Source organism: Scyliorhinus torazame, chromosome 9 (assembly GCF_047496885.1).
Source record: "Scyliorhinus torazame isolate Kashiwa2021f chromosome 9, sScyTor2.1, whole genome shotgun sequence".
Lineage (NCBI taxonomy): Eukaryota > Metazoa > Chordata > Chondrichthyes > Carcharhiniformes > Scyliorhinidae > Scyliorhinus > Scyliorhinus torazame.
Window position 1 is genome coordinate 62,382,114 of NC_092715.1, and position 24,586 is coordinate 62,406,699.

Below are 24,586 nucleotides of genomic sequence, written 5' to 3' on the forward strand. Positions count from 1 at the left end.
CTCCGTAAAAGACATCAGTGAATAGTAAGGGTTTTTAACAATAGCTCGGTCATTTCATATTCACCATTACTAGCTTTTTACTTATTTATTTAATTGTATTTGAATTCCCTGACTGCTCTTCTGGAATTTGAGCTCATGTCTCTGAATCATGAGTGCAGCCCCATGGGTCACTAGTTCAGTACCATAACCTCTGTGCTACTGTACCACCCTAAACAAATGCGTGGACTTTTTTTTTTCCTACTTCTGCACTGTTCTTGCAATGGACATGACAGCGGCAGGTCACATTTTACCAATCACTCACTTAGCTTAAGACAGTCTCTCATTTCGACTTGTCTATAGCAACTCAGTTAATACCACACCCCTGAGTCTAGGGTTCCATATTCAAGTTCCATTCCAGGACTTGAGCACAAACATCAAACCTGACAGTCTAGTGCAGTTCTGAAGGAGTGCTATACTGTCAGAAGTATCCTTTTTCACCTGTGACATTAAACTGAGGCCCCCTCGGCTTGCTCAGGTGGCCGTAAAAGACCCCCATCGCACTATTTTGAAGAGCAGTACTAATCCCTGGTGCCATGATAATATTTTATCCCATACATACAACACAAAAAACCTTGTCTGGTCATTAGCACATTAAGGAACTTAAAGTAGGAGTTAGGAAGGTTAAAAGGGGTCATGAAATGTCGTTGGCAAACAAGTTAAGGAAAATCCTAAGGCGTTTTATACAAATGTAAAGAACAAGAGGGTAGCCAGAGAAAGGCTTGGTCCATTCAAGGATATTGGAGGGAATCTTATGTATGGAACCAGAGGAAATGGGAGAGATACTAAATGAATACTTTGCCTCAGTATTCATCAAAGGGAAGGACTTGGTGGATGAGGAGTATAGGATAGAGTGTGTAGATATTCTGAGTCATATTGATATTAATAAAGAGGAGGTGTTGGGCATCTTAAAAAGCATTATAGTTGATAAGTCCCCAGGGCCTGATGGGATCTCCCCCAGAATACTGAGGGAGGCAAGGGAGGAAATTGCTGGGGCCTTGACAGGAATCTTTGTATCCTCATTGGCTATAGGTGAAGTTCCAGAGGACTGGAGAGCAGCCATTGTTTTTTTAAATAAATTTAGAGTACCCAATTAATTTTTTCCAATTAAGGGGCAATTTAGCATGGCTAATCCACCTACCCTGCACATCTTTGGGTTGTGGGGGCGAAACCCACGCAAACATGGGGAGAATGTGCAAACTCCACGCGGGCAGTGACCCAAAGCCGGGATCGAACCTGGGACCTTGGTGCCGTGAGGTAGCTGTCCTAACCACTGTGCCATCGTGCTCCCAAGAGTAGCCAATGTTGTTCCATTGTTTAAGAAGGGCAACAGGGTTAATCCAGGAAATTATAGGCAGGTGAGCCTTATGTCAGGGTAGGGAAATTATTGGAAAAGTTCTTGGAGACGGCATTTACTCACATTTGGAAACAAATGGACTTATTAGTAATGGACAGCATGGTTTTGTGAAGGGGAGGTTGTGCCTCACTAATTTGATAGAGTTTTTCGAGGAAGTGACAAAGATGATAGATTAGGGAAAGGCAGTAAATGTTGTGTACATGGACTTCAGTAAAGCCTTTGACAAGGTACCTCATGGTAGACTGGTACAAAAGGTGAGGTCACATGGGATCAGAGGAGAACTGGCCAGTTGGATACAGAACTGGCTTGGGTACAGAAGACAGAGGGTAGCAGTAGAAGGGTGCTTTTCTGAATGGAAGGCGTTCCACAGGGATCAGTTCTGGAACCTTTGTTGTTTGTAGGATATATAAACGATTTGAAAGAAAATATAGCTGGTCTGATTAGTAAATTCGCAGACGACACAAAAATTGGCGTTGCAGATAGTGAAGATGATTGTCAGAGGATACAGCAAGATATAAACTGATTGGAGTCTTGGGCGGAGAAATGGCAGATGGAGTTTAATCCGGACAAGTGTGTGAGGTAATGCACTTTGGAAGATCCAATGCATGTAGGAATTACACAGTAAATGGTGGAACTCGTGCGAGTATTGACAGGCAGAGAGATCTGGGCATACAAGTCCACCGATCACTGAAAATGGCAACGCATGTGGATAAGGTAGTCAAGAAGGCATACGGCATGCTGGCCTTCCATTGGTCGGGGCATTGAATATAAAAATTGGCAAGTCATGTTGCAGCTGTACAGGACATTAGTTAGGCCTCATTTGGAATATTGTGTACAATTCTGGTCGCCACACTACTGGAAGGATGTGGATGCTTTGGAAAGGGTACAGAGCGGTTTACTAGGAAGTTGTCTGGTATGGAGGGCATTAGCTAGGAGGAGAGGTTAGATAAAATCGGTCTGTTCTCACTGGAATGATGGAGGTTGAGTGGCGACCTGATAGAGGTCGACAAGATTGAGTGGCACAGACAGAATGGATAGTCAGATGCTCTTTCCTCGGGTAGGAGAGTCAAGTACTAGGGGACATAGGTTTCAAGCGCATGAGGAAAAGTTTATAATAGACGTGCGAGGCAAGTATTTTACACAGAGGGTGGTAAATATATGGAACGTGCTGCCTGAGCAGGTGGTGGGAGCTGGCACGATAGCGACATTTCAGGGGCATGTAGACAAATGTATGAATAGGATGGGAATGGAAGGATACGGAGTAAGTGCATACGGTTTCAGATTAGGCAGGTACCATGGTCGGCGCAGGCTTGGAGGGCCTGTCCCTGTCTGTATTCTTTTTTTCTTTTATTCTTTGCTGTCTGAGAGTTTTTTGTGCATAAACTGTCTGCAGCATTTCTTACAATATAACAGTGACTCCACTTAAAAAGAAGTACAAAGTACTTTAAGAAGTTTGGTGCTCATGAAAAGAGCTAGGGACATTTCCATTCTTTTTTTGAACTCCTTTGTCCTTATGATGATGCTACTATATATCAGCACAGTAGCACAGTGGATAGCACTGTTGCTTCACAGCTCCAGGGTCCCAGATTCGATTCCCGATGTGTGTGTGGGTTTCCTCTGGGTGCTTCAGTTTCCTCCCACAAGTCCCGAAAAACATGCTGTTGTGTAATTTGGACATTCTGAATTCTCCCTCTGTGTACCCGAACAGGGGCTGGAATGTGGCAACTAGGGGCTTTTCACAGTAACTTCATTGCAGTATTAATGTTAGCCTATTTGTGACAATAAAGTGTGGTTAAGAGTCAACCACAATGCTATGTGGGTCTGGGGTCACATGTAGGCCAGACCAGGTAAGGACAGCAGATTTCCTTCAATGAAGGACATTAGTGAACCAGATGGGTGTTTAACAACAATCGTCAATGGTTTCATTGGTCATCATCACACTTTTATTCCAGATTTTTGTCACATTTGACCCAGGAAGTGTAGAAGATTGTAGTTTAGTCGGGCAGTATGGTCGGCGCGGGCTTGGAGGGCCGAAGGGCCTGTTCCTGTGCTGTACATTTCTTTGTTCTTTGTTCTTTGTTATTATCTGCAGTACCTGCATGTTAGTTTTCTGTGACTCATGAAAGAGAATTCCCAGATTCCTCTGCAACGGAACACCCCAAAGTCTCTCCCAATTTAGATAATAAGTTGCCTTTCATTTTCCAAAATGCATGACTTCACATTTATCCACGTTAAACTCCATCTGCCACATTTTGGCCCACTCTCCTAACTTGTCTATATCCATTTGTAAGGTTCTTAATTCCTCATTGAATCGGAGGAAAACTCTCCGTTGGTTGGAGTCATAGCCCGCACAAATGAATATGATTGTGGTTGTTGGAGATCAATCATCTCAGCTCCAGGACATCACTGCAGGAGTTCCTTATTGTAGTATCCTAGGCCTGACCACCTTCAATTGCTTAATCAATGACTTTCCCTCCATCATCAGTCTGAAGCAGGGATGTTCGCTGGTGATTGCACAATGTTCAACACCATTCACGACTCTTCACGTACTGAAGCAGTCGATGGCCAAATGAAAGAAGACATGGACAATATCCAGGCTTAGACTGACAAGTGGCAAATAATGTTCGCACCACACAAGTACGAGACAATGACTATCTGCAACATCAGAGAATCTAACCATCGACACTGAATAGTAGTACCATTGTTGCATCCCCCACTGACAATATCTTGGGGTCACCGTTGACTGGAAACTGAACTGGACTAGCCATGTAAATACTGTGGCAACAAGCACAAGACAGAGACTAAAAGTCCTGTGGCAAGTAATTCACCTCCTGATTCCCCAAAGCCTGTCCACCATCTCTGAAGCACAAATCAGGAGTGTAATGGAATATTCTCCGCTTGCCTGGATGAGTGCAGCTCCAACATGCACTGAAGAACTCACCACGGCTCCTCAGATGGCACCTTCCAAACCCATGACCGCCACTATTTGGAAGGGCAAGGGCAGCATAAATTGGGAACGCCACTCCATCCAAGCCATTCATCATCCTGACTTGGAAATATGTGAAAGCTGTTCCTTCACTCACTGGGCCTAAATCTTGTAGTTCCCTCCCCAACAGCACTATGGGTGCAAATATACCACTTGGATTGAAGGCGTTTAAGAAGGCAGACTTTGCACCTCACTCTGCAACTTGATCCTCGACTTTCTGACCCACAGACCGCCATCAGTAAGAATAAATAATGCCTCCTCCACGATAGAGCCCCCCTACTATACTCCCTGGATACACACACAACTGCGTGGCAAAATTTGATTCCAACTCCATATACACGTTTGCTGACGACATGACCATAGTGAGTCGAATCTCAAACAACGACGAGTCAGAATACAGGAGGGAGATAGAGAACTAGTGGAGTGATGCAACGACAATAATCCATCCCTCCATGCCAGCAAAACTAAGAGCTGGTCATTGACTTCAGGAAGCAAAGCACGGTACACACCCCTGCCTGCATCAATGTTGCCGAGGTGGAGATGGTTAACAGCTTCAAATTCCTAGAGGTGCACATCATCAAAAATGTGTCCTAGTCCACCCACATGGACGCTACCACCGAGAAAGCACAACAGCGCCGATACATCCTCAGGAAACTAAGGTCAGCATGTCCACACTGACTCTTACCAACTTTTACAGATGCGTCATAGAAAGCATCCTATCTGGCTGCATCACAGCCTGGTATGGCAACTGCTCAGCCCAAGACCGCACAAAATTTCAGAGAGTAGTGAACACAGCCCAGTCCATCACACGATCCTGCCTCCCATCCATTGACTCCATCTACACCTCCCGCTGCCTGGGGAAAGCAGGCAGCATAATCAAAGACCCCTCCCACCCGGCTTACTCACTTCTCCAACTTCTTCAATCGGGCAGGAGATATAAAAGTCTGAGAACATGCACAAACAGATTCAAAAACAGCTTTCCCGCTGTTACCAGACTCTTAAACAACCCTTTTATAGACTGGCCTGATTAATACTACACTCCTGTATGCTTCATCTGATGCCAGTGCTTATGTAGTTACATTGTATATCTTGTGTTGCCCTATTATGTATTTTCTTTTTCTTTTTTCTTTTCATATACTAAATGAGCTGTTTGAGCTGCTCGCAGAAAAAACTTTTCAGTATAACTCGGTACACGTGATAATAAACCAATTCAAATCCAAGTGCAATTAGCGATAGGCGATGAATGCTGGCCTAGTCCGCGATGCCGATATCCCAAGAATGATTTTTTTTTTAAACTCCTGGCTTTACTGTTGTAGATGGAGTAAAGATGGAGGGGTTAGCAAGCAAATCGCTCATTGCAAAGTATTTAACATGGCTGGTGCAGATAAGCTGCTGGTCAATTGTGACCCATAAGATACTCATAGTGGGATACATGATGGTGTAATTGAAAGTGAATAGGGACAAGACATTGCCTTCTTTAATTGGAACTGCTCGTAATGCGGCACTTGTGGCTTGAATGTTAACCTGTTACTTCAGCCCAAAGCTGGTTATTATCCAGTTATGCTGTGGGTTGTTTTGGGGCTACTTCATTCTCAGAAGAGTTGTGAATGGAGCAAAACACTGGTGTCGTGAACAAACCGCCCCAATCCATGTTTCATGACGGAAGGAAAGTCTTTGATGAAGTAGCTGAAGATGGTTTGGCTGAGGGCACTTTTAAAAGAAACTACTTCTACTGATAACTTGCTTCTGAAACTTCTACCATTTTCTACAGCAATTAAAATGGCCTATTTCCTGGATTCTATACTCTGTTCTTGAAGCATTTTTCTAACATTTTGAATGTTATACAGCATTGTGCCTACACAGTGCAGTTCCTCATAAAGTTCATGCCTCCATACACAGCCTACAATTTGCCTCCAACATCCGATTAATACGACCTTATGGCTATTTTGGTATTGCAATTAAGATGTCGTATGCTTTGCCAGTGCCACCACCAGCGACATTTATCCCCACTTACCCTTGACAAGTCTCCAGCATCTTAGCTCAACATCAAATTCTTCTCATTCACCAGATTATTTTGCAACAACTCCCCCCGTGTGAGCATCTCTAAATTGTTGCAGCATGTAAGGAGCCTATTCAGCCTGTCGTGTCTGTGCTGGCTCTCTGAAGGAGAAATTCCCCGAGTGTCCTGTCTTCTCCCTATAACCCTATATATTCTTCCTTTTCTAATAATCTAGTTCCCTCTTGAATGCCTCGATTGACCTTGCCTCCACCACACACTCTGTCAGCACATTCCACATCTTATTTTTTTCATTTATAAAAAAAAAAATTTTAGTGCCCAATTCATTTTTTCCAATTAAGGGGCAATTTAGCATTGCCAATTCACCTACCCTGCACATCATTGGGTTGTGGGGGCGAAACCCACGCAAAAACGGGAGAATGTGCAAAGTCCACACGGACAGTGACCCAGAGCCGGGATCGAACGTGGGACCCAGCGCCGTGAGGCAGTAGGGCTAATCCACTGCGCCACCGTGCTGCTCATTACATTCCACATCTTAACCACTCGCTCTGGGTAAAAGCTTCTCCTCATGTCTCCGGTGCTTCTTTTGCCAAGAACCTTTAATCTTCTATTTTATTTGCAATTCACTTCAAGTTCTCTTGATGCTCTCTTTGCTCAACTCTTATTATTATTATCAGTATTACTATTATAAATTATCCTTGCCTCCCCTTGTTTTTGACACTGACCCACTCTTTCAAACTCCTTGTTTATTCAAGTCGGACCACAGTTTTCCTTATATCTTTGTGAAGCTGTTTGCTTGCATTTTTCTTAAGTGATTATAAATGCAAGTTATTTTTTGTGAGTTACTCAGTATTCCACGTGTTGCTTTTGCTCTTAATACATTGAGTATTTTGTGTTGTTTCAAACGGTTCATCACACTTGATGTAATCACACCAAACTCTTACTCCGTTTTTCCACAGGTAGGTCAATATTTAGAAGAGGTAGCCGAGTACTATCGCACTGCATGTATCACTTTTAGTATGAGCACAGAAGGTGCAAGACGAGCTTTTAAAATCCCATTTACTTTGATAGAACATAACTTTTTTAGCCCCAGATATTTCACTGCTCTAACCAAACAAAGTCTGTGTAAATTTTTTACGTGTCGCCTCTGCTTTCCTGAATGTGAGATGAAACTATTACTCTGTTTTATTTGCTGTCAATGTACTCTGATGGAAGAATTGAATGAGCATTCAGATATCAACAGTCTACTATGATGCAACAAGAATCAAATATGTGACCACACCATTTTGCCTACCTGAGCTCACCCTGTGAACAAAGCAACTGTTCCAACTTCAGAACAACTATGGATTGATTGTCCTCCGTGGCTTTCATTCCTGATTAAATATCGAGAAAATATGCAGGTTTAAAATTTGCTGTAAATAGTTTGGAAATGAATCACGTCGATAAATGTTATTTTTAAAATACAAATTGCAGCAATATTGTTAGTCCAATTGCGTTTCGCCACCTCAAGCAAAATGTGAAGGGTCACGAGCAATGCTACTGGTCTTATGGTAGTAAATTGGTCACTGATTTTATTGAAGCCTGGTTTTATGTCAAAAATTACTTTTCATTCCACAGAAAATGTTGTTGCAGAAAGTGTAGTTGTCATTAAGAAGCTACTCCAGACACAACCATCACAGCACAGTGAAATTATCAAACATATGGCCAAGCTCCTAAGCAATATCACAGTAAGTATAAATTAAACAATATTGTCAAAGGAGAACAGATGTGTTCATTTTAGCTGCTAATAACTTAAGAGTTCTCATGAATATTCTTTTTTATCACTGACTTATTGTTCCAATGCATTCCCCCACTTATAAACCTTTGGCTATATGGTGATATATTTGAAACACCTGATTGTAAACTCAACAGATTTCAATGTATTGTAACATATGCTATTAATTCAGATGTATGCTATACTCTGGTGTTGCCAGTGCTTGTGATTTTATTCATGGTTTATTGATTTTTGTATTTTTGTCTCAATGTGTATGATTGATTCATGGGGGTTGCAGGGAGAGAGAATCTCATCCCCATTTCCTCTCCTCCTAGTGATATATTTTAACATAAATGTAAAATCAAAAAATGCAATTATTGACAATTCAGTGGTCTTTTGTGCTCGAATATCCAACTACATTGAAATATATGAAAAACTGGAGAGGGGACCCAATACCTCCCAAAAATCAGAAGAAAATGTGTTGCATTGGTCCACAGGGCTGCGATAAGTTGTATATGCAAACTGACAAAACAAAAATTCTATTCAATGCCGTTAAACTATCTACTCCAATCTACTCCTTCAACCCCACCCGCATGTGAATGGTATAACCGTTCTATTTATTAATTCAAAACATTAGTCAAGGTCATTTGGATCATCTAGACTCAACACCCCCAGGCTCTAACTTCCCAAGCATAACATCCAATCCAACCACATTTCGTAATGTCTCCATTTTTTGGTCTGTATTCTATTTAACAGATTATTTCAAATCTTTATCCTTCATATTTATCACTCTTATTTCATGAAAAAAATTCTCATAACCTACAAATTTACTTTGAAGAAATTATATTTTAAACCTCCTGGTCCAATATTGCTGGCTTGATTCAGTATTGTGTTTTATTGTATTGCATCATTTAATATTCTATATTTGACATTGCCCTTTTGTAGACTTGAGTTTCACTAATCTTAAGCACATTTAATACTTGGAATCAATACTATAGCTGTTTTTAATACTATTTCAAAATCACATGTTTATAGTACAGTGATTTAAGAACATGGACATCCAAATTTCCCTCTTCCTGCCATTAAAGAAAATATTTTGGTTTATCTTTTTCAGATTCCCCCCCTTCCCCGCATTGAAATCCATCTCCACAGTTTTGTCCACTCGATTAATTTGCCCCTTCGCCTTCGTAACTTCCAGTTTTTATCCATACAACTTAGTGCCTTCTATCCTAGCGCCATCTTCAAACTAGAATATACAACTCCATCTTCTTTCTTCCAAGTTTGGTATGTGGGGGTGGGGTGGGGTGTGGTGTTGCGTATGTGCATATAATATAAAAGCAAAGGCACAACTCTAGATCTCTGTGGAGCACCATGTTACATCCCAACAATCAGGATACATGTTTGTTCAAAATATGGTAATAGCTGTTTGCTTCCTGTCTGGTGGAACATCAGTGCTTAAAGACTCCTTTGAAAAGAGCCTGGATGGCCTTTGTGCTATCTGACCAAGGGGCTTTTGTAAGTCCCTTTAGCTTACCAAGTACTTCTATCATGCTGACTTCAAAATCCTATTGGATGTCGCCAGTGCTTTTCCTTCATACTACTGCTTGGTTCTTTTTTTAATGTATTTTTATGGAATTTTCATATTTTTACAAATATCGCAACAAAACAAAGGAAAAGCAATAAATAGTTATCAATGCAAGACGGGTACAGCACAGAACATTTGCAAGTATTCGAACAAACAAGACCGGGTGAGTTAGGAACAATGAGGTGAATTCATCGTTTGGGAGACGATGTTCTCCCGCCTGAGGAGAATTTCAACCAATCTCCGATCCCCCTGGGAGGGCAAATAATAATAATAACCTTGATTGTCACAAGTAGGCTTACATTAACTCTGAAATGAAGTCACTGTGAAAAGCCCCTAGTCACCACATTCCTGCACCTGTTCAGGTACAGAGGGAGAATTTAGAATGTACAAATTACCTAACAGCACGCGCTTCAGGACTTGCGGGAGGAAACCAGAACACCCAGATGAAACCCACGCAGACTGAGGGAGAACGTGCAGACTCGACACAGGCCCAAGTCGGGAATTGAACCTGGGACCCTGGCACTGTGAAGCAACTGCTAACCAATGTGTTACTGTTCCGCAATTGGGATGTAATTCTATGAATCTTGCCAAGCAAATTTATGCATGGCACAGAAGACAAGGGATTCCCACTATCGGGACACCATGTTGAGTGGGCAGCACGGTAACAAAGTCTCACCCCATCCCTCCCCCTGGCACCACAGATCAGCCCCGGACCCCCCCACCCCCCCCCCCCCCCCCCACCCCCAGCACCGCAAAGCAGCCCCCCAACTCCAGATTGCCTGGGTGCACCCACCCTTCCCCCAAGCACGAAGTGCACTCCAATCACTCAGGCATGTGATTGCAATGCAATTGCCACTCTTTGATGTGATCAATGTTTGTAAACATTGGGATTTCATCACTCCTATGAAGGGAGATGAATGAATCATGGCTGCAACTGGTTTGTGTAAGCTGTCTATCACAGCCCACTATTAAAAAGTTATGAATAGCTTGCAGCTGTGGCGGGAGGGGGGGGATCCCTATAGTCAGGCGGTCCCTTTGGAGGTGGGGGGGGTCCCTTTAGTCAGACGGTCCCTTTGGGGGTGGGGTGGTCCGTTTAGTCAGATGATCCCTGCGGGGGGATCCCTTTAAACTAGTGGTCCCTGTGGGGGGATCCATTTAGTTAGGCGGTCCCTTTAGTCAGGCGGTCCCTGCGGGGTGGAGAGGTCCCTTTAGTCAGACGGTCCCTGCGGGGGTGTGCGGGGTCCCTTTAGTCAGGCAGTCACTGCGGGGAGGGGGGTCCCTTTAGTCAGGTGGTCCCTGCGGGGGTGGGGGGTCCCATTAGTCAGGCTGTGGGGGTGAGGTGGGTCCCTTTAGCTAGGGGTTATCTCTCCGGAATTGCTCTTGTTAAGGATTCTCTGGGAGGATCCCTCTAGTTAGGGGGTCTCTGTAGGGAGGGTTCCTTCAGTTCGGTGGTCATTAGTTGGGAGGAGGGGGGATGCTGTCCTCAATCACTATGAGGATAAACTAACCATAAACCCAATCTAACCGTAACCCCAACCATCCACCCCCCTCTCTTCCTGGTCTGGCCCTGCTCATCTTCCTTCTAAGCGAGACAAGGGAGAGACAACAAAAAGCATCCCCCTCCTTTCACCACAAGGATTATCAGACATTATACGGCCTAATTACATTCAGGGTTAAGATTGTGCACAAGTCCCACATTCAACATTTGATTCAATATGATATGAACTTATTAAACCAGGATCATCACCGTTTAGGCCGTCACACCCAAATTATACATTTCCCTGTAGGAGGAAACAAAATTGACAACATCAAGCAGGCAACAAGATGATTAACAAGGAACAATGTCCAAGATAATGGCCGAGATTCAGGATAAAGACTTCTTTAAAGCCGATCGTGGTTGTTGGGCACTACTTCCCGCAATCGGGAACGCTGCCGCCGATGGCTCCGCGACCCTCTCGACACTCGCCTGCGATCCACCCTGACTTTGAAAATGACTGCTCTAATGCACAAACCTCCTCGTGCACCCCTGTGGGTGCCACAAAGAAATCCACAACTCTTAAAATTGAGCCCTGACAACCTGTACCGCATTGCTGAGATTTTCAGCCAGAACAACATCTTCGTTGGCTGCCATCATCTGTCGATGCACCTAGCACTGTCAAGGCTGGAGACCACTCAGTAGCAACTATGTCAGTGCAAGCTGGCCCTCTCCAGCCACCACGAACAAAAGAGGATTTAAACATTCTATCTCGGCTCTTTCATGCAGAGATACCGACCAAACACCTCTCGGGACATAGCATAAGTAATGTAAACCAAGAAAAGACGAAGAAATGTGCACGAGAATGAAAAGATGGACTAAAATATGAGCAGAGCCGGAGGTTGTGAAGATGTAGCTCCTACACATCTACAAGTTGAGGAGAAATCTTTGAATACCTGTCCCACAATGCCCCAATGCACTTGGGGACTGGGCCTAATTTCTGAAGTTTAAAACATAATTGGCAGTATGGGTTGTTTTCATGCTTCCTTCATTTAAAAAAAAACTCCTGACCCAGGTAATCTCACATCTGAATTGTTTTTAAAATAGTTAATGTTTTGGATGTTTTAGAGAACGTGAGAGTTCTCATTGCTTTTTTTTATCTTAAAGTATTGAATTTTTCTTATTGTTCCTCGTCTCCTGTGTAAACATGTTCCTTAGTTACACGGAGTTAAACAGAATGCTGTATAATTTTCATGACTGTTATCGGAGTATTCAAGTAACTCAGCAATTTCTTTCCAAATTAATTGTTGCATGTACAACTTCAAAAATGTTCTCTATTAATGATCCTAATTCGGCTTTATGCCAAACAAATTGAAAAATTCTTTCTTGAATAACTGAATCATTTATTGAGTTTTAACATTTAACCTTCTCTCTGTCTGTCTGTCTGTGTGTGTGTGTCTCTCTCTCGTTCTCTCTCGCTCCGTCCCACTCTGTCTCTCTCAAGGTATCCATGGCTCGAGCAAGCATCCTTTGGCTGATAGGCGAATACTGCGAACGTGTACCAAAGATTGCACCAGATGTTCTGAGGAAAGTGGCGAAGAGTTTCACAAATGAAGAGGAGATAGTGAAACTACAAATTCTTAATCTCGGAGCTAAACTCTACTTAACAAATCCCAAGCAGGTGAGAAATCAACAAAAGTGTAGCTTTTATTTCCCTCCACATTCATTCAAGATTTAAGATTGGCGTGCATTCTTGATGGTATGTTTTAAAGTTACTGTGTATGCTTTTTCTTAATTTGTCATTTGCTTACAAGTTTTTCAAAGATAAAGGGAGCAAATGGAGATAGAATGTTAAATTCTCACATTTTAAGTTTGAGTTGATTCCTTTTTATTGCTGGACAGCATTGAATTATTAATCTTTTGACCAAGGCAGATTTCCTCAAATGTTAACATTCCATTTTTGGGAGTAAAATAACTTCTTCATCTCGTTATGTATGAATAGTGAATGAACATGCAAGAGAATTTGAAAATGTGTGAAACATTGCTGTGAGTCTTTGGTAGACTATATGATATGTGGAAAGAAGGGCCTTGATGGGTGAAATGGTTTTCTCTGGCTCATGGCCTTTATGGTAGCATGATACAAAATTAGTCATCTGCTGCTGAGCAAAGGGAGAAAGTAATGCTAATTAATGACTGCAAATAAATATGTGCAAATAAACCTTTGTCCATTTTATCTAAGGGGATCTGTTTTGTGAATTTTAGAGCCTGTATTTATAAACTTGTCTTTTGGAAATTAACTGGTTTCTTTATTGCAGGTAGACAAAGATCACAGATCTATTAATTGTTACAAATTATATAGCCATTTATCTGTGGGTTCATGCATTAAGCAACATATAAAATTGTGTAGGATGTTGGTGAGACCACATCTGGAATATTATGCACAATTTTGGTCTCCTTATTTGAGGAAGGATGTGGTGGCATTGGAGGCAGTTCAGAGCAGGTTCACCAGATGGATTCCAGGGATGAAAGGGTTGATATATGAGGAGAGATTAAACAGTTTGAGCTTATACTCGCTGGAGTTTAGAAGGATGAGAGGCGATCTTGTTGACTTATACAAAATTAAAAATGGGTTGATAAAGTAAACAGACCAAATGTTCCCCCTTGTAGGTCAATCTAGAATGCGAGATCACCGATATAAATTGAGGCAGTATATTTAGAACTGAGATGAGGAGGAACGACTTCTCGCGGAGGATGGTGAATTTGTGGAACTCACTGCCCCATAGTTTGTGTCATTAAATGTTTTCAAGCAGGAGATAGATATATTTCTGATTTTAAAAATGGGTTGAAGGGATATGGGGAACAGATAGGGAGGTAGATTTGAGACCTGGAAAAGATAAGCCATGATCTGATTGAATGGCTCGAGGAGCTGAATTGCCGAATTTTGCTCCTCGTTCCTATGTTTTTAAACAGTCTGCATCTTCCTATACCAAAATATTCTACTGCTGAAATGTTCTACTTCAGTATGAATGTTTAAAATAGACTTAATTCAGAATCTCTCTCCAAATTTGAAACATGGTACAATCCTACCAGAACATACCACTTGTTATATGTAAATGCTTGGGCTCAAAGTATACAAATGAAAGAATGCTGAGTAGATGCAAAGTCCCAGAACATGGCATTAATTGGCAAGCTTTACGATTTAAATTAAACTGAAGTTGATGAAGGAATTATCACACACACTGCTTTTCTGCAATTGGGGTTGTAGGATTGAGGGAAAATGCTTCAGTATGAAAAACACTATATTATGCATGACCTGCGATTGTTTAATTTCTGCATAACGGAAAAGTATTTTATTCCCCAATGCTAATACTTGTGCTTGGAGTTATTTATAGTCAATTGTATGCATTAGTATGTATTAACATAAATGTTAAGAAAACCTTGTAATTTCTGTACTTTGATTATTCATATTATCCCTTTACTATCATTAGCAGTAAGTGATCAAAAATGTAGGGAGAAATGCTCCTGGATTGCTAAAGCAAAAGTTTACAAGAATGTGCCTCATAAGTTTGTTTGCAAATCTGTTTGTAGTTACAAATAACAGTATTAGAGGATAAGATCTGAGTGGAATGGCAGTAGGGCGATTTTCTCTCTGAAACACTAGTAATCGTCAACTGAATCTGTGACACTGGAGTGACTTATCTTAGTTGTAGAGGGCATCAGCAGCTAGTTACCCTGCGATAGGAATGGCTAAATACATTGCAAATAATTTGCAATAATACAGTTCACTGATTCATATGGCTTAGTTAATGGTTCATAATTCAGTGAGCGGCAGCTAAGTGCATTTGAGCTCTGGGCACGGCACCTGCTTTGGGGCAATGTTGCATCATAAAGTTAACCTCTTTGGTAGAAATGTGCCTAGCCTAATATCATCTGATATGTTGATGTCCTGCATATTTTTCAGATTAAGTTTTGAGTGCTATGTTTTTAGTTGTATTTCTACATTCATTATCCTCACGTAGACTCTTCACCAGCTTTGCCATATATGATTATTTTTTAATGATGCCTTTCTTTCCACTTCAGCAGTTTAATAATCTAGCGCCTGGCTTCTTCTCAGGATTCAGCATTCACCTACTCAGCACAGATGAGGACATGTGTCTTAGCTAAAATTTCATTTGCTGCCTTTGGAATGTGTATTCCCAAGGGAGCCACATTCGTTGGTCATGACCATTCATTTTTATTACAGCTCTGAATATGTTTATTCAGAGTTATCAATAATCATAAATAACATGTATTATTTTCTTGTTTTGTTTTGCCAACAGACAAAATTGCTTATGCAGTACATATTAAATGTAGCCAAGTATGATCAGAACTATGACATTAGAGATCGTACAAGATTTATCAAGCAGCTGATAGTTCCAAATGAGAAGAGTGGAGCTTTAAGCAAGTATGCTAAGAAAATATTCCTTGTTCAAAAGCCAGCACCAATCCTCGAATCTCCATTTAAAGGTACTTCATAATAATATCATCTTATTTCAAGCTCGGGTTTCGTGCATTGTAATTGATGAGATAGGGTTGTTGCACAATGTTAGGGGAAAGCACTTCCATTATCATGCAATCTACCCATGAATAAGTGAAATCCAAAAAAGTTGCTGTTTTTTACTTGGTCGACAGGCTATTTGACTGCGGTGATCAGTACTGCTGAGCCAATTTTATTTTCCTGATGTATAGCACATGTCAGCTATTTTATTGAAGTTGGGATTATAAAATCAGGAGACATAACACTGATGAGATGCTTAAAGATAAATTGCATCCTGTATTTGGACATTAGTAATATGCAAATTTTTTTCTAACATTAAAAAAAATCAGTGAAAGATTCCTTCGTAAGTATATGAACTGAAAATTATTTTATAAGATGGGTTCACGTTAACGAGGCGTTTTGGCCTATTTGTCTTCTTTCCAGGGTACCAATTATAACTGCTTTGCTTGCAACACGGAGTTGTTTTTTAAACCGCTATGCCTGACAACTCCATACATTTGTTGTATATCTTCTGCTTAAAGGAATACTGACGTCTACCTTAAATTTTCACTTCATAATTTTGAACCTTTGCCACCTTGTTGTCCTCTATCTAGAAGTTTTGATTTGGGCTTAATTTTGGTAGCCCATTAACTACCGCATATACCTGTGATCCCCTGAGGCAAAGAATAGCTTATCAAGTTGTTGCTTTTCCCTTTGACATCAGGGCACAGCGTCATTATGCTCCTGTGTGGTCCATCTGGGGTCAGGGTGATCTCTTTTAATCATGCAACTAGGATTTAATGCTGGGTTCCAGTACAATTTGGCTACACCAGCACATAATTTTAGCACAGTCTCTCAAGGTTTGAAATCAGTGCATGTGGTAATAATACAAAGCAACATCCGTATCATTTTCCTTCACTCGATTACATTTGCTAATCCCCCCTATTTGAATCATGAAACTCAAGATGTCAACCTGAAATTTGTTACGGTGTGATATTGGCTCTGGGTGTCACCAGTAGAAAAGTGGTGCACCAAAAATCTCTAATGGTGAGGTTACACCAGCGAGCGTAGCTGTGGTTTCTCGATGATCAAAGTAAAACTCCATTGCGATGTGACGTGACATGGGCGTGGACGTGTTTAAAGTAGATGCTTGAAAGTTCAACCAATGTCCAGGGCCAAGCATAGATTTATCTGAGGGCAGTTCTCGTATCTCTGGTTAGTTCATTAAGTAGAACCACAGCACACCCACTGACTTGTATAAACAACATGGCCAGTGCTATAGCAGTCTATAGCAATGTGGTATTTCTGATTTATCCCTTGAATTTTAGCAAGATGTAAATGTGCACCCACATTCACAACAATCTATGTTAATATAAAGAAAAATAAATAGGGTGGTAAGTCGTTGCTTTTATGTTGTATCACCGAGCCCAGACACTGTCAGAAAAGTGTCACTAAATAATAAGAAAAAGGATCTAGTGGGAGTAACACTATTATTTCTTGATTTAAATAATAAACTGTAATTGTGATTATACTTTAAGAGCATTCTGCAATGGTCTAAATGACTGTGGTGAACATAGTGGTGAACTTAATTTTGCTGCTGATTTTAATGTAGGACATAGCTGTGATAATTAGCTGTTCAATTTTTCAGTGAGGAGCATCACAAAAGTGAGAGGACGTTTCCTACTATAATTTCTTACGCCATAATAACAGCCCACATTTCATGGTTAGTGACAAAGAACTGGTGCTCGCCATTACCCACAAAGATCTAGTGATCACTGTGGTGTGGATTTCACCTTTGTTGATGTTAATTTAATTCTGGTGCCAGCTACTGGGGATCTCTGGCATACAACCACTGTGATGGCATCAGGCAGGCTAAGCGTTTTTCTGACGTGGCATGAAAAATATTGACATCCACAAATATAAAATTAGATTTTCGTACCCAGAGAGGATTAATTATGACTGAAGACACCATTTAATAACCAAGATACGCCTCATTCAATAAGGTATAACTTTTTGAAGGAACTTCGCAACAAGATTAATATCATAAGTCCCAAGTTCAGGTAAAATCACAGATTTCTAATTGATTTCCAGCTGCAATGACTTTAGCGCATCTTGTAGAAGAGTGGGAGTAACTTGACACCAACTTGTGGTCCTTTATATTTAATGGCACACACGGCAGTCAGTTGTTGCTGTTGGTTTCATAATGATGGTGTACAATGTGTGCTGGCAAATACTGACAGTTACACCGCCATTTTCTTTGCTCTTTCATGGGATGTGTGCGTCACTGGCAATGCCAGGATTTGTTGCACATCCCTGATTTCCCTTGAGCAGGTGATGCCGAACTGACTTCTTTAACCCCTGTAGTCCATCTTGTGTAGGTCCAGCGATAGTGCTGTTCTGTTAGGAAGAGGTTCCAGGATTTTGAGCCAATGACAGCAAAGGGAGGGAGATATAGTTGAGATCAGTATAGTTGCCATACATAGTTAGGAGTGTGGCTTGGAGGGGAACTTGCAGGCGGTGATGTTCCCATGTGTCTGCCATCTTTGTCCTTCTAGGTGGTAAAGGTCAAGGGTTTGGAAGGTGTTGTTGAAGGAGCCCTCGCAAATGGAAACTCATCTGTCCTTCACTGCAATAATTTGACTTTCCTCCTTATACCCTGTAGCTGGTTAACATGCATGCAATTTACCAGTAACTTGAGAAAGAAATAGTTCTGCAGTATGGCATAGGCATGGCTTTAAATCAGTTCATCATTGTTCCAGCCTTCTAGCTCACTCTTTAACATATTAATGGAATATATTGCTAAACTTTGAGGAAGAACACTTAAACACACTGATGGTCTAAATATGCATGAGTGAATCTGGGGTATTATCTTTGTTTTACATTCTATCATCTTCAAAGATGAAGATTCTTTTGCGAAAGCATATCTGCATCAGGTGATTTGAAAAATTATTATTTGGTTATTCTAAGCATACTATGAATTTCACCTAGTTATCAGGATAATATCATAAGTCTAAGTTCAGATAAAATCAGATTTCTAATTGGTTTCCAGCTACAATGACTTCAGTGCATCTTGTAGAAGAGTGGGAGTAACTTGACATTATGCTCATTTTGAAATTTTTGACATTTTGAAGTTTGGTGACACAGTGGTTCGCACTGCTGCCTCACTGCGCCAGGGACCTGGGTTCAATTCCATCCTTGGGTGACTGTCTGTGTGGAGATTGCCTGTTCTCCCAGTGTCTGTGTGGGTTTTCCAGTTTCCTCCCACAGTCCAAAGATGTGCAGGCTCAGTGGATTAGCCATGCTAAATTGCCTGTAATGTCCAGAAGGATGGTGGGGTTGTGGGGTTGCAGGAATAGGGTGCGGGAGTGGGCCTTGGTAGGGTGCTCATTCGGAGGGTCAGTGCAAACGCAACGGGCCATATGGCCTCCTTCACTTTAGAGATTCTATGATTCTGTGATTCTATGATCAATGAAAGGACTCTGAGAAATTTGGGTCTGACCTATATTTTTCAATGTGAAAGAAACATCAAGACAAATAACAGTAATCCTCTGCTGTTCCACCCAAACTCTCATTCCCTTCTCTCAATTTCTCACCCCATGTTTTCCAGCACCTTAAGAGCAACTTCCCATCACTGCCAACTCCACTCCCAAGTCTTACTGCATTGCAGTTCCTGCAGCCAGCCTGCCTTCCTGAAACCGGTTCGCTGTCTTCCTCCTCCCTGTCCCAGGCAACAAAGTTAAATTGATGTTTAATAGTAATTAACACCACGGATTTATAATTTCCACTCAATTACGCACATAATTATGGAATTAAAGTGCAAATATCTCTCACTCCTGCCGTACTCGGTAATAACGCAGTTTGACTTTGAATCATCGAACCTAATCATAGATTGTACATTACATGGGGTTTGATGGCATATGCTCCAATTTACGTTATACAATGCCTTAGAAAATCCACTAGTCTTTATTGTCTTCAGTTGTATTTTCTTCTATGGTTGTATTTTCTCGTTGTCTTCCCATATGACAATATAAGCATCCTCCGAGTTTGGATCGCATTAGCAGGATTCAAATGTCGATAGCCCTAATCAAACTAAAATGAAGAGGATTCTGTATTTTTATATTTTGTAAGTTTGCCTTCAGTTCTTCAATTTTATATGGTATCTATCTTTAAAACCTGAAAACTATTGCAAAGTAGTGGTTCGGCATTAATGCATTTCCATTTATATTGCTGTTAAGTACAAAAAGAAAACGGGAAACTGTTCGGTGGTAGCAAAACAGTATTAAAATTCTGAATGAGTTTTGTAGCACAACATGTATACGGATTGTTTAACTGTGCTGTCATTCTTAATATTCACACTAAAGTAATTTTTAGAGGAGCTGCATTTCACAGCAACACCTCCAAACACACTGAATGATTAGCTTTTTTATTGACCATTATAGGTGAGATTATTGTAATCTATGGTCTGAAATCAGATTTCTGACCTATGAGGAATCATCTCTCGTTTTTATTTATACTGTGACATTTGAGATAATTCAGTACCAATTATTGTTGGTGCTGATTAAGACTCCGTGACATAAAGCCATTTTTTTTTCTATTTTATTCAACAGATAGGGATCGTTTCCAACTGAGCACATTATCGCACACGCTTAATACCAAAGCAAGTGGGTATCTAGAACTCCCAGACTGGCCGCAGACAGCCCCTGACCCTTCCGTGCGAAATGTGGAAGTCATTCAGCCAGTATGAAATTTTATTTAACTGAATTTTTTCCCCCCCAAATTTTGTAAATTATAGGGAGACGAGGAAATTATGTGTAACAGAAAATGTTGTTTATTGTGTAACAAAATGGCTTGATTAACAGACTTGTCTGAATAAAGTGTCTTCTTGGAAGGCATGAAATGCAGAAATGCATTTACAAACCAGTCAGATGCTTTAGTCTGTGGAATTGGATGTTTATAAATTTGAAAAATCTCAATAATTGTTCAGTAGTTATGTGTGTATAAGCAAGGGCGGCATGTAGTGCAGTGGTTCACACTGCTACCCCACGCGCCGAGGTCCCAGGTTCGAATCCTGGCCCTGGGTCACTGTCCATGTAGAGTTTGCACATTCTCCCCGTGTCTGCGTGAGTCTCACCCCCACAACCCAAAGTGCAGGGTAGGTGGATTGGCCATGCTAAATTGTCCCTTAATTGGAAAAAAAAAGAATTGGGTACTCTAAATTTATTTATTTTTTTAAAAATTTGTGGATAAGCATTGAATTGATTTATGGACTGCAACTTGAATAAGTTCAAAGTTGTGACCCTATTTTCATGTAACATTTAGCAATCTGCAATTGTTTTATTGTCGTAATAGTTTTTTTTCTTCAATTTTGTACAAAATCCTTTGATTATTTTGAAGCAGGGGATGCTATAAGTGAAATGATTTCTATTTTAACTGCCCATCCATAAATGTTGCCATATAACATCACTAACATATCTTAGTCAACTTTAAGTGATGTCTTTCAATGGGCAACATGGAATCCAGGGGCCCCATACATTTTAGCTCCTCTCTCGGTCTCCAAATGTAGGCCCTCTTAACCTCCCCATCCCTCTCTCCTATCCTCATGTTCTCTCCCCAAGATCCATCAGCCTCTGCCCTATAACATGTAATATGCAACTAAGATTCAGTTCACTGTAGAATCACAGAATTGTTACAGCGCAGAAGCAGGCATTTGGCCTGTCGTGTCTGCACCAGCTCTCCAAAGGAGCATTTCCTCTTCATTCTCTTGCTTTTTCCCCATAACCTTGCAGGTTGTTTCTATTTAAATAATCATTCAATTCACACTTTAATGTAGAGAAGTTAAATGTTAGAAAAGAGCAATAAAATATTCTTGGGTCATGAAATGAAAATATTCAGGCTTTTCTATAGAGTCAATATTTCATACTATGCATACATTAAATGATGGTATCATGTATATATGCCCTTGATGGATATGTGGGCAAAGATCATTTTCCTTGAGCGTTTGAACTTGCATTTGAACATAGTACATAGAACGATACCGCAGTACCGGCCCTTCGGCCAACGATGTTGCACCGACATGGGAAGTCAAAAAACAAAAGCCATCTAACCTACACTATGCCATTATCATCCATATGCTTATCCAATAAACTTTTAAATGCCCTCAATGTTGGCGGGTTCACTACTGTTGCAGGTAGGGCATTCCACGGCCTCACCACTCTTTGCGTAAAGAACCTACCTCTGACCTCTGTCCTATATCTATTACCCCTCAGTTTAAGGCTATATCCCCTCGTGCTAGCCATTTCCATCCGCGGGAGAAGGCTCTCACTGTCCACCCTATCTAACCCTCTGATCATTTTGTATGCCTCTATCAAGTCTCCTCTTAACCTTCTTCTCTCTAACGAAAACAACCTCAAGTCCATCAGCCTTTCCTCATAAGATTTTCCCTCCATACCAGGCAACATCCTGGTAAATCTCCTCTGCACCCGTTCCAAAGCTTCCACGTCCTTCCTATAATGAGGTGACCAGAACTCTACGCAATACTCCAAATGCGGCCGTACCAGAGTTTTGTACAGCTGCAACATGACCTCATGACTCCGGAACTCAATCCCTCTACCAGTAAAGGCCAACACTCCATAGGCCTTCTTCACAACCCTATCAACCTGGGTGGCAACTTTCAGGGATCTATGTACATGGACACCGAGATCCCTCTGCTCATCCACACCTCCAAGAATTTTACCATAAGCCAAATATTCCGCATTCCTGTTATTCCTTCCAAAGTGAATCACCTCACACTTCTCTACATTAAACTCCATTTGCCACCTCTCAGACCAGCTCTGCAGCTTATCTATGTCCCTCTGTAACCTGCTACATCCTTCCGCACTGTCGACAACACCACCGACTTTAGTGTCGTCTGCAAATTTACTCACCCACCCTTCTGCGCCCTCCTCTAGGTCATTGATAAAAATGACAAAGAGCAACGGCCCCAGAACAGATCCTTGTGGTACGCCACTTGTAACTGAACTCCATTCTGAACATTTCCCATCAACCACCACCCTCTGTCTTCTTTCAGCTAGCCAATTTCTGATCCACATCTCTAAATCACCCTCAATCCCCAGCCTCCGTATTTTCTGCAATAGCCTACCGTGGGGAACCTTATCAAACGCTTTACTGAAATCCATATACACCACATCAACTGCTCTACCCTCGTCTACCTGTTCAGTCACCTTCTCAAAGAACTCGATAAGGTTTGTGAGGCATGACCTACCCTTTACAAAGCCATGCTGACTATCCCTGATCATATTATTCCTATCTAGATGATTATAAATCTTGTCTCTTATAATCCCCTCCAAGACTTTACCCACAACAGAAGTGAGGCTCACCGGTCTATAGTTGCCGGGGTTGTCTCTATTCCCCTTCTTGAACAAAGGGACCACATTTGCTATCCTCCAGTCCTCTGGTACTATTCCTGTAGCCAATGATGACATAAAAATCAAAGCCAAAGGCTCAGCAATCTCTTCCCTGGCTTCCCAGAGAATCCTAGGATAAATCCCATCAGGCCCTGGGGACTTATCTATTTTCAGCCTGTCCAGAATTGCCAACACCTCTTCCCTACGTACCTCAATGCCATCTATTCTAATAGCCTGGGTCTCAGCATTCTCCTCCACAACATTCTCTTTTTCCTGAGTGAATACTGACGAAAAATATTCATTTAGTATCTCGCCTATCTCTTCAGACTCCACACACAACTTCCCATCCCTGTCCTTGACTGGCCCCACTCTTACCCTAGTCATTCTTTTATTCCTGACATACCTATAGAAAGCTTTTGGGTTTTCCTTGATCCTACCTGCCAAATACTTCTCATGTCCCCTCCTTGCTCGTCTTAGCTCTCTCTTTAGATCCTTCCTCGCTACCTTGTAACTATCAAGTGCCCCAACTGAAACTTCACTCCTCATCTTCACATAGGCCTCCTTCTTCCTCTTAACAAGAGATTCCACTTCTTTGGTAAACCACGGTTCCCTCGCTCGACGCCTTCCTCCCTGCCTGACCGGTACGTACTTATCGAGAACACGCAGTAGCTGTTCCTTGAACAAGCTCCACATATCCAGTGTGCCCAACACTTGCAGCCTACTTCTCCAATTTGTTTTGATGATCATCCAATAAACGACTGAATTACACCCATAACATGAGAAGTAGGAACAGAATACACCATTCAGCCTCTCTAATCTGCTCTGCCATTCAGGATGACCGTGGCTGACCTTATGCCTCAACTGTTTTTATTATGTACCTATGCCCATAAAACTTCATTTTTGTAAGTTTTGGTTTATTATTTTACCATTTACTAAAAGCAATTTACGCAAAAATCACTCAACCTAAACATTTTATTTAGTCATTTACTTGCTGATCATTCATGTTGTCACCTTCTCACTTATACACTCTTCTCTTTGCTATGTGGAATTGTAGTGGAACAAGGTCCTTGCATATTATGTGGTGTGCTTCTGAATTTTGTAAATTAAAATTCCCATGACACACTGTCCAGGGTTAGAAGGATTGGCTGATGGTCAATTCTAAAGCCACTATTTTTGAACTGCTGATTTTTGGACCACTTTTACTCTCCTACCACATTAACTCTTGCTGAGGTACCAATCATCTCATATACCTTTTCACTGAAGTGACCATTATTGCAAGATGAGTTTTGACAGTGAGTGTTAGCAGGCGATTAAAATAAGGAAGAAACTGAACCTCTTCTGATGGCCACGTATATTTATTTCTAAAAGTTGCTGGAAGGCAATTAGAAGCAGGAGTCCTAGCTAATATGTTGCTTTGTATCTCCAGCAACAGTTATTGGTTAGTGGCTAGCAGCAGGGA

General features: G+C 41.3%; 1 protein-coding gene across 1 annotated transcript in view; it reads left to right on the forward strand.

The window, feature by feature from the left end:
• ap3b1a (adaptor related protein complex 3 subunit beta 1a) overlaps positions 1-24,586 on the forward strand; it is a 411,535-nt gene that overhangs the window by 201,374 nt on the left and 185,575 nt on the right. The window contains exons 14-17 of the mRNA XM_072516008.1: positions 8,014-8,123; positions 12,713-12,889; positions 15,528-15,714; positions 20,332-20,462. Of these exons, the coding sequence (XP_072372109.1) occupies positions 8,014-8,123; positions 12,713-12,889; positions 15,528-15,714; positions 20,332-20,462 (605 nt within the window). The remainder of the gene's footprint in view (positions 1-8,013; positions 8,124-12,712; positions 12,890-15,527; positions 15,715-20,331; positions 20,463-24,586) is intronic.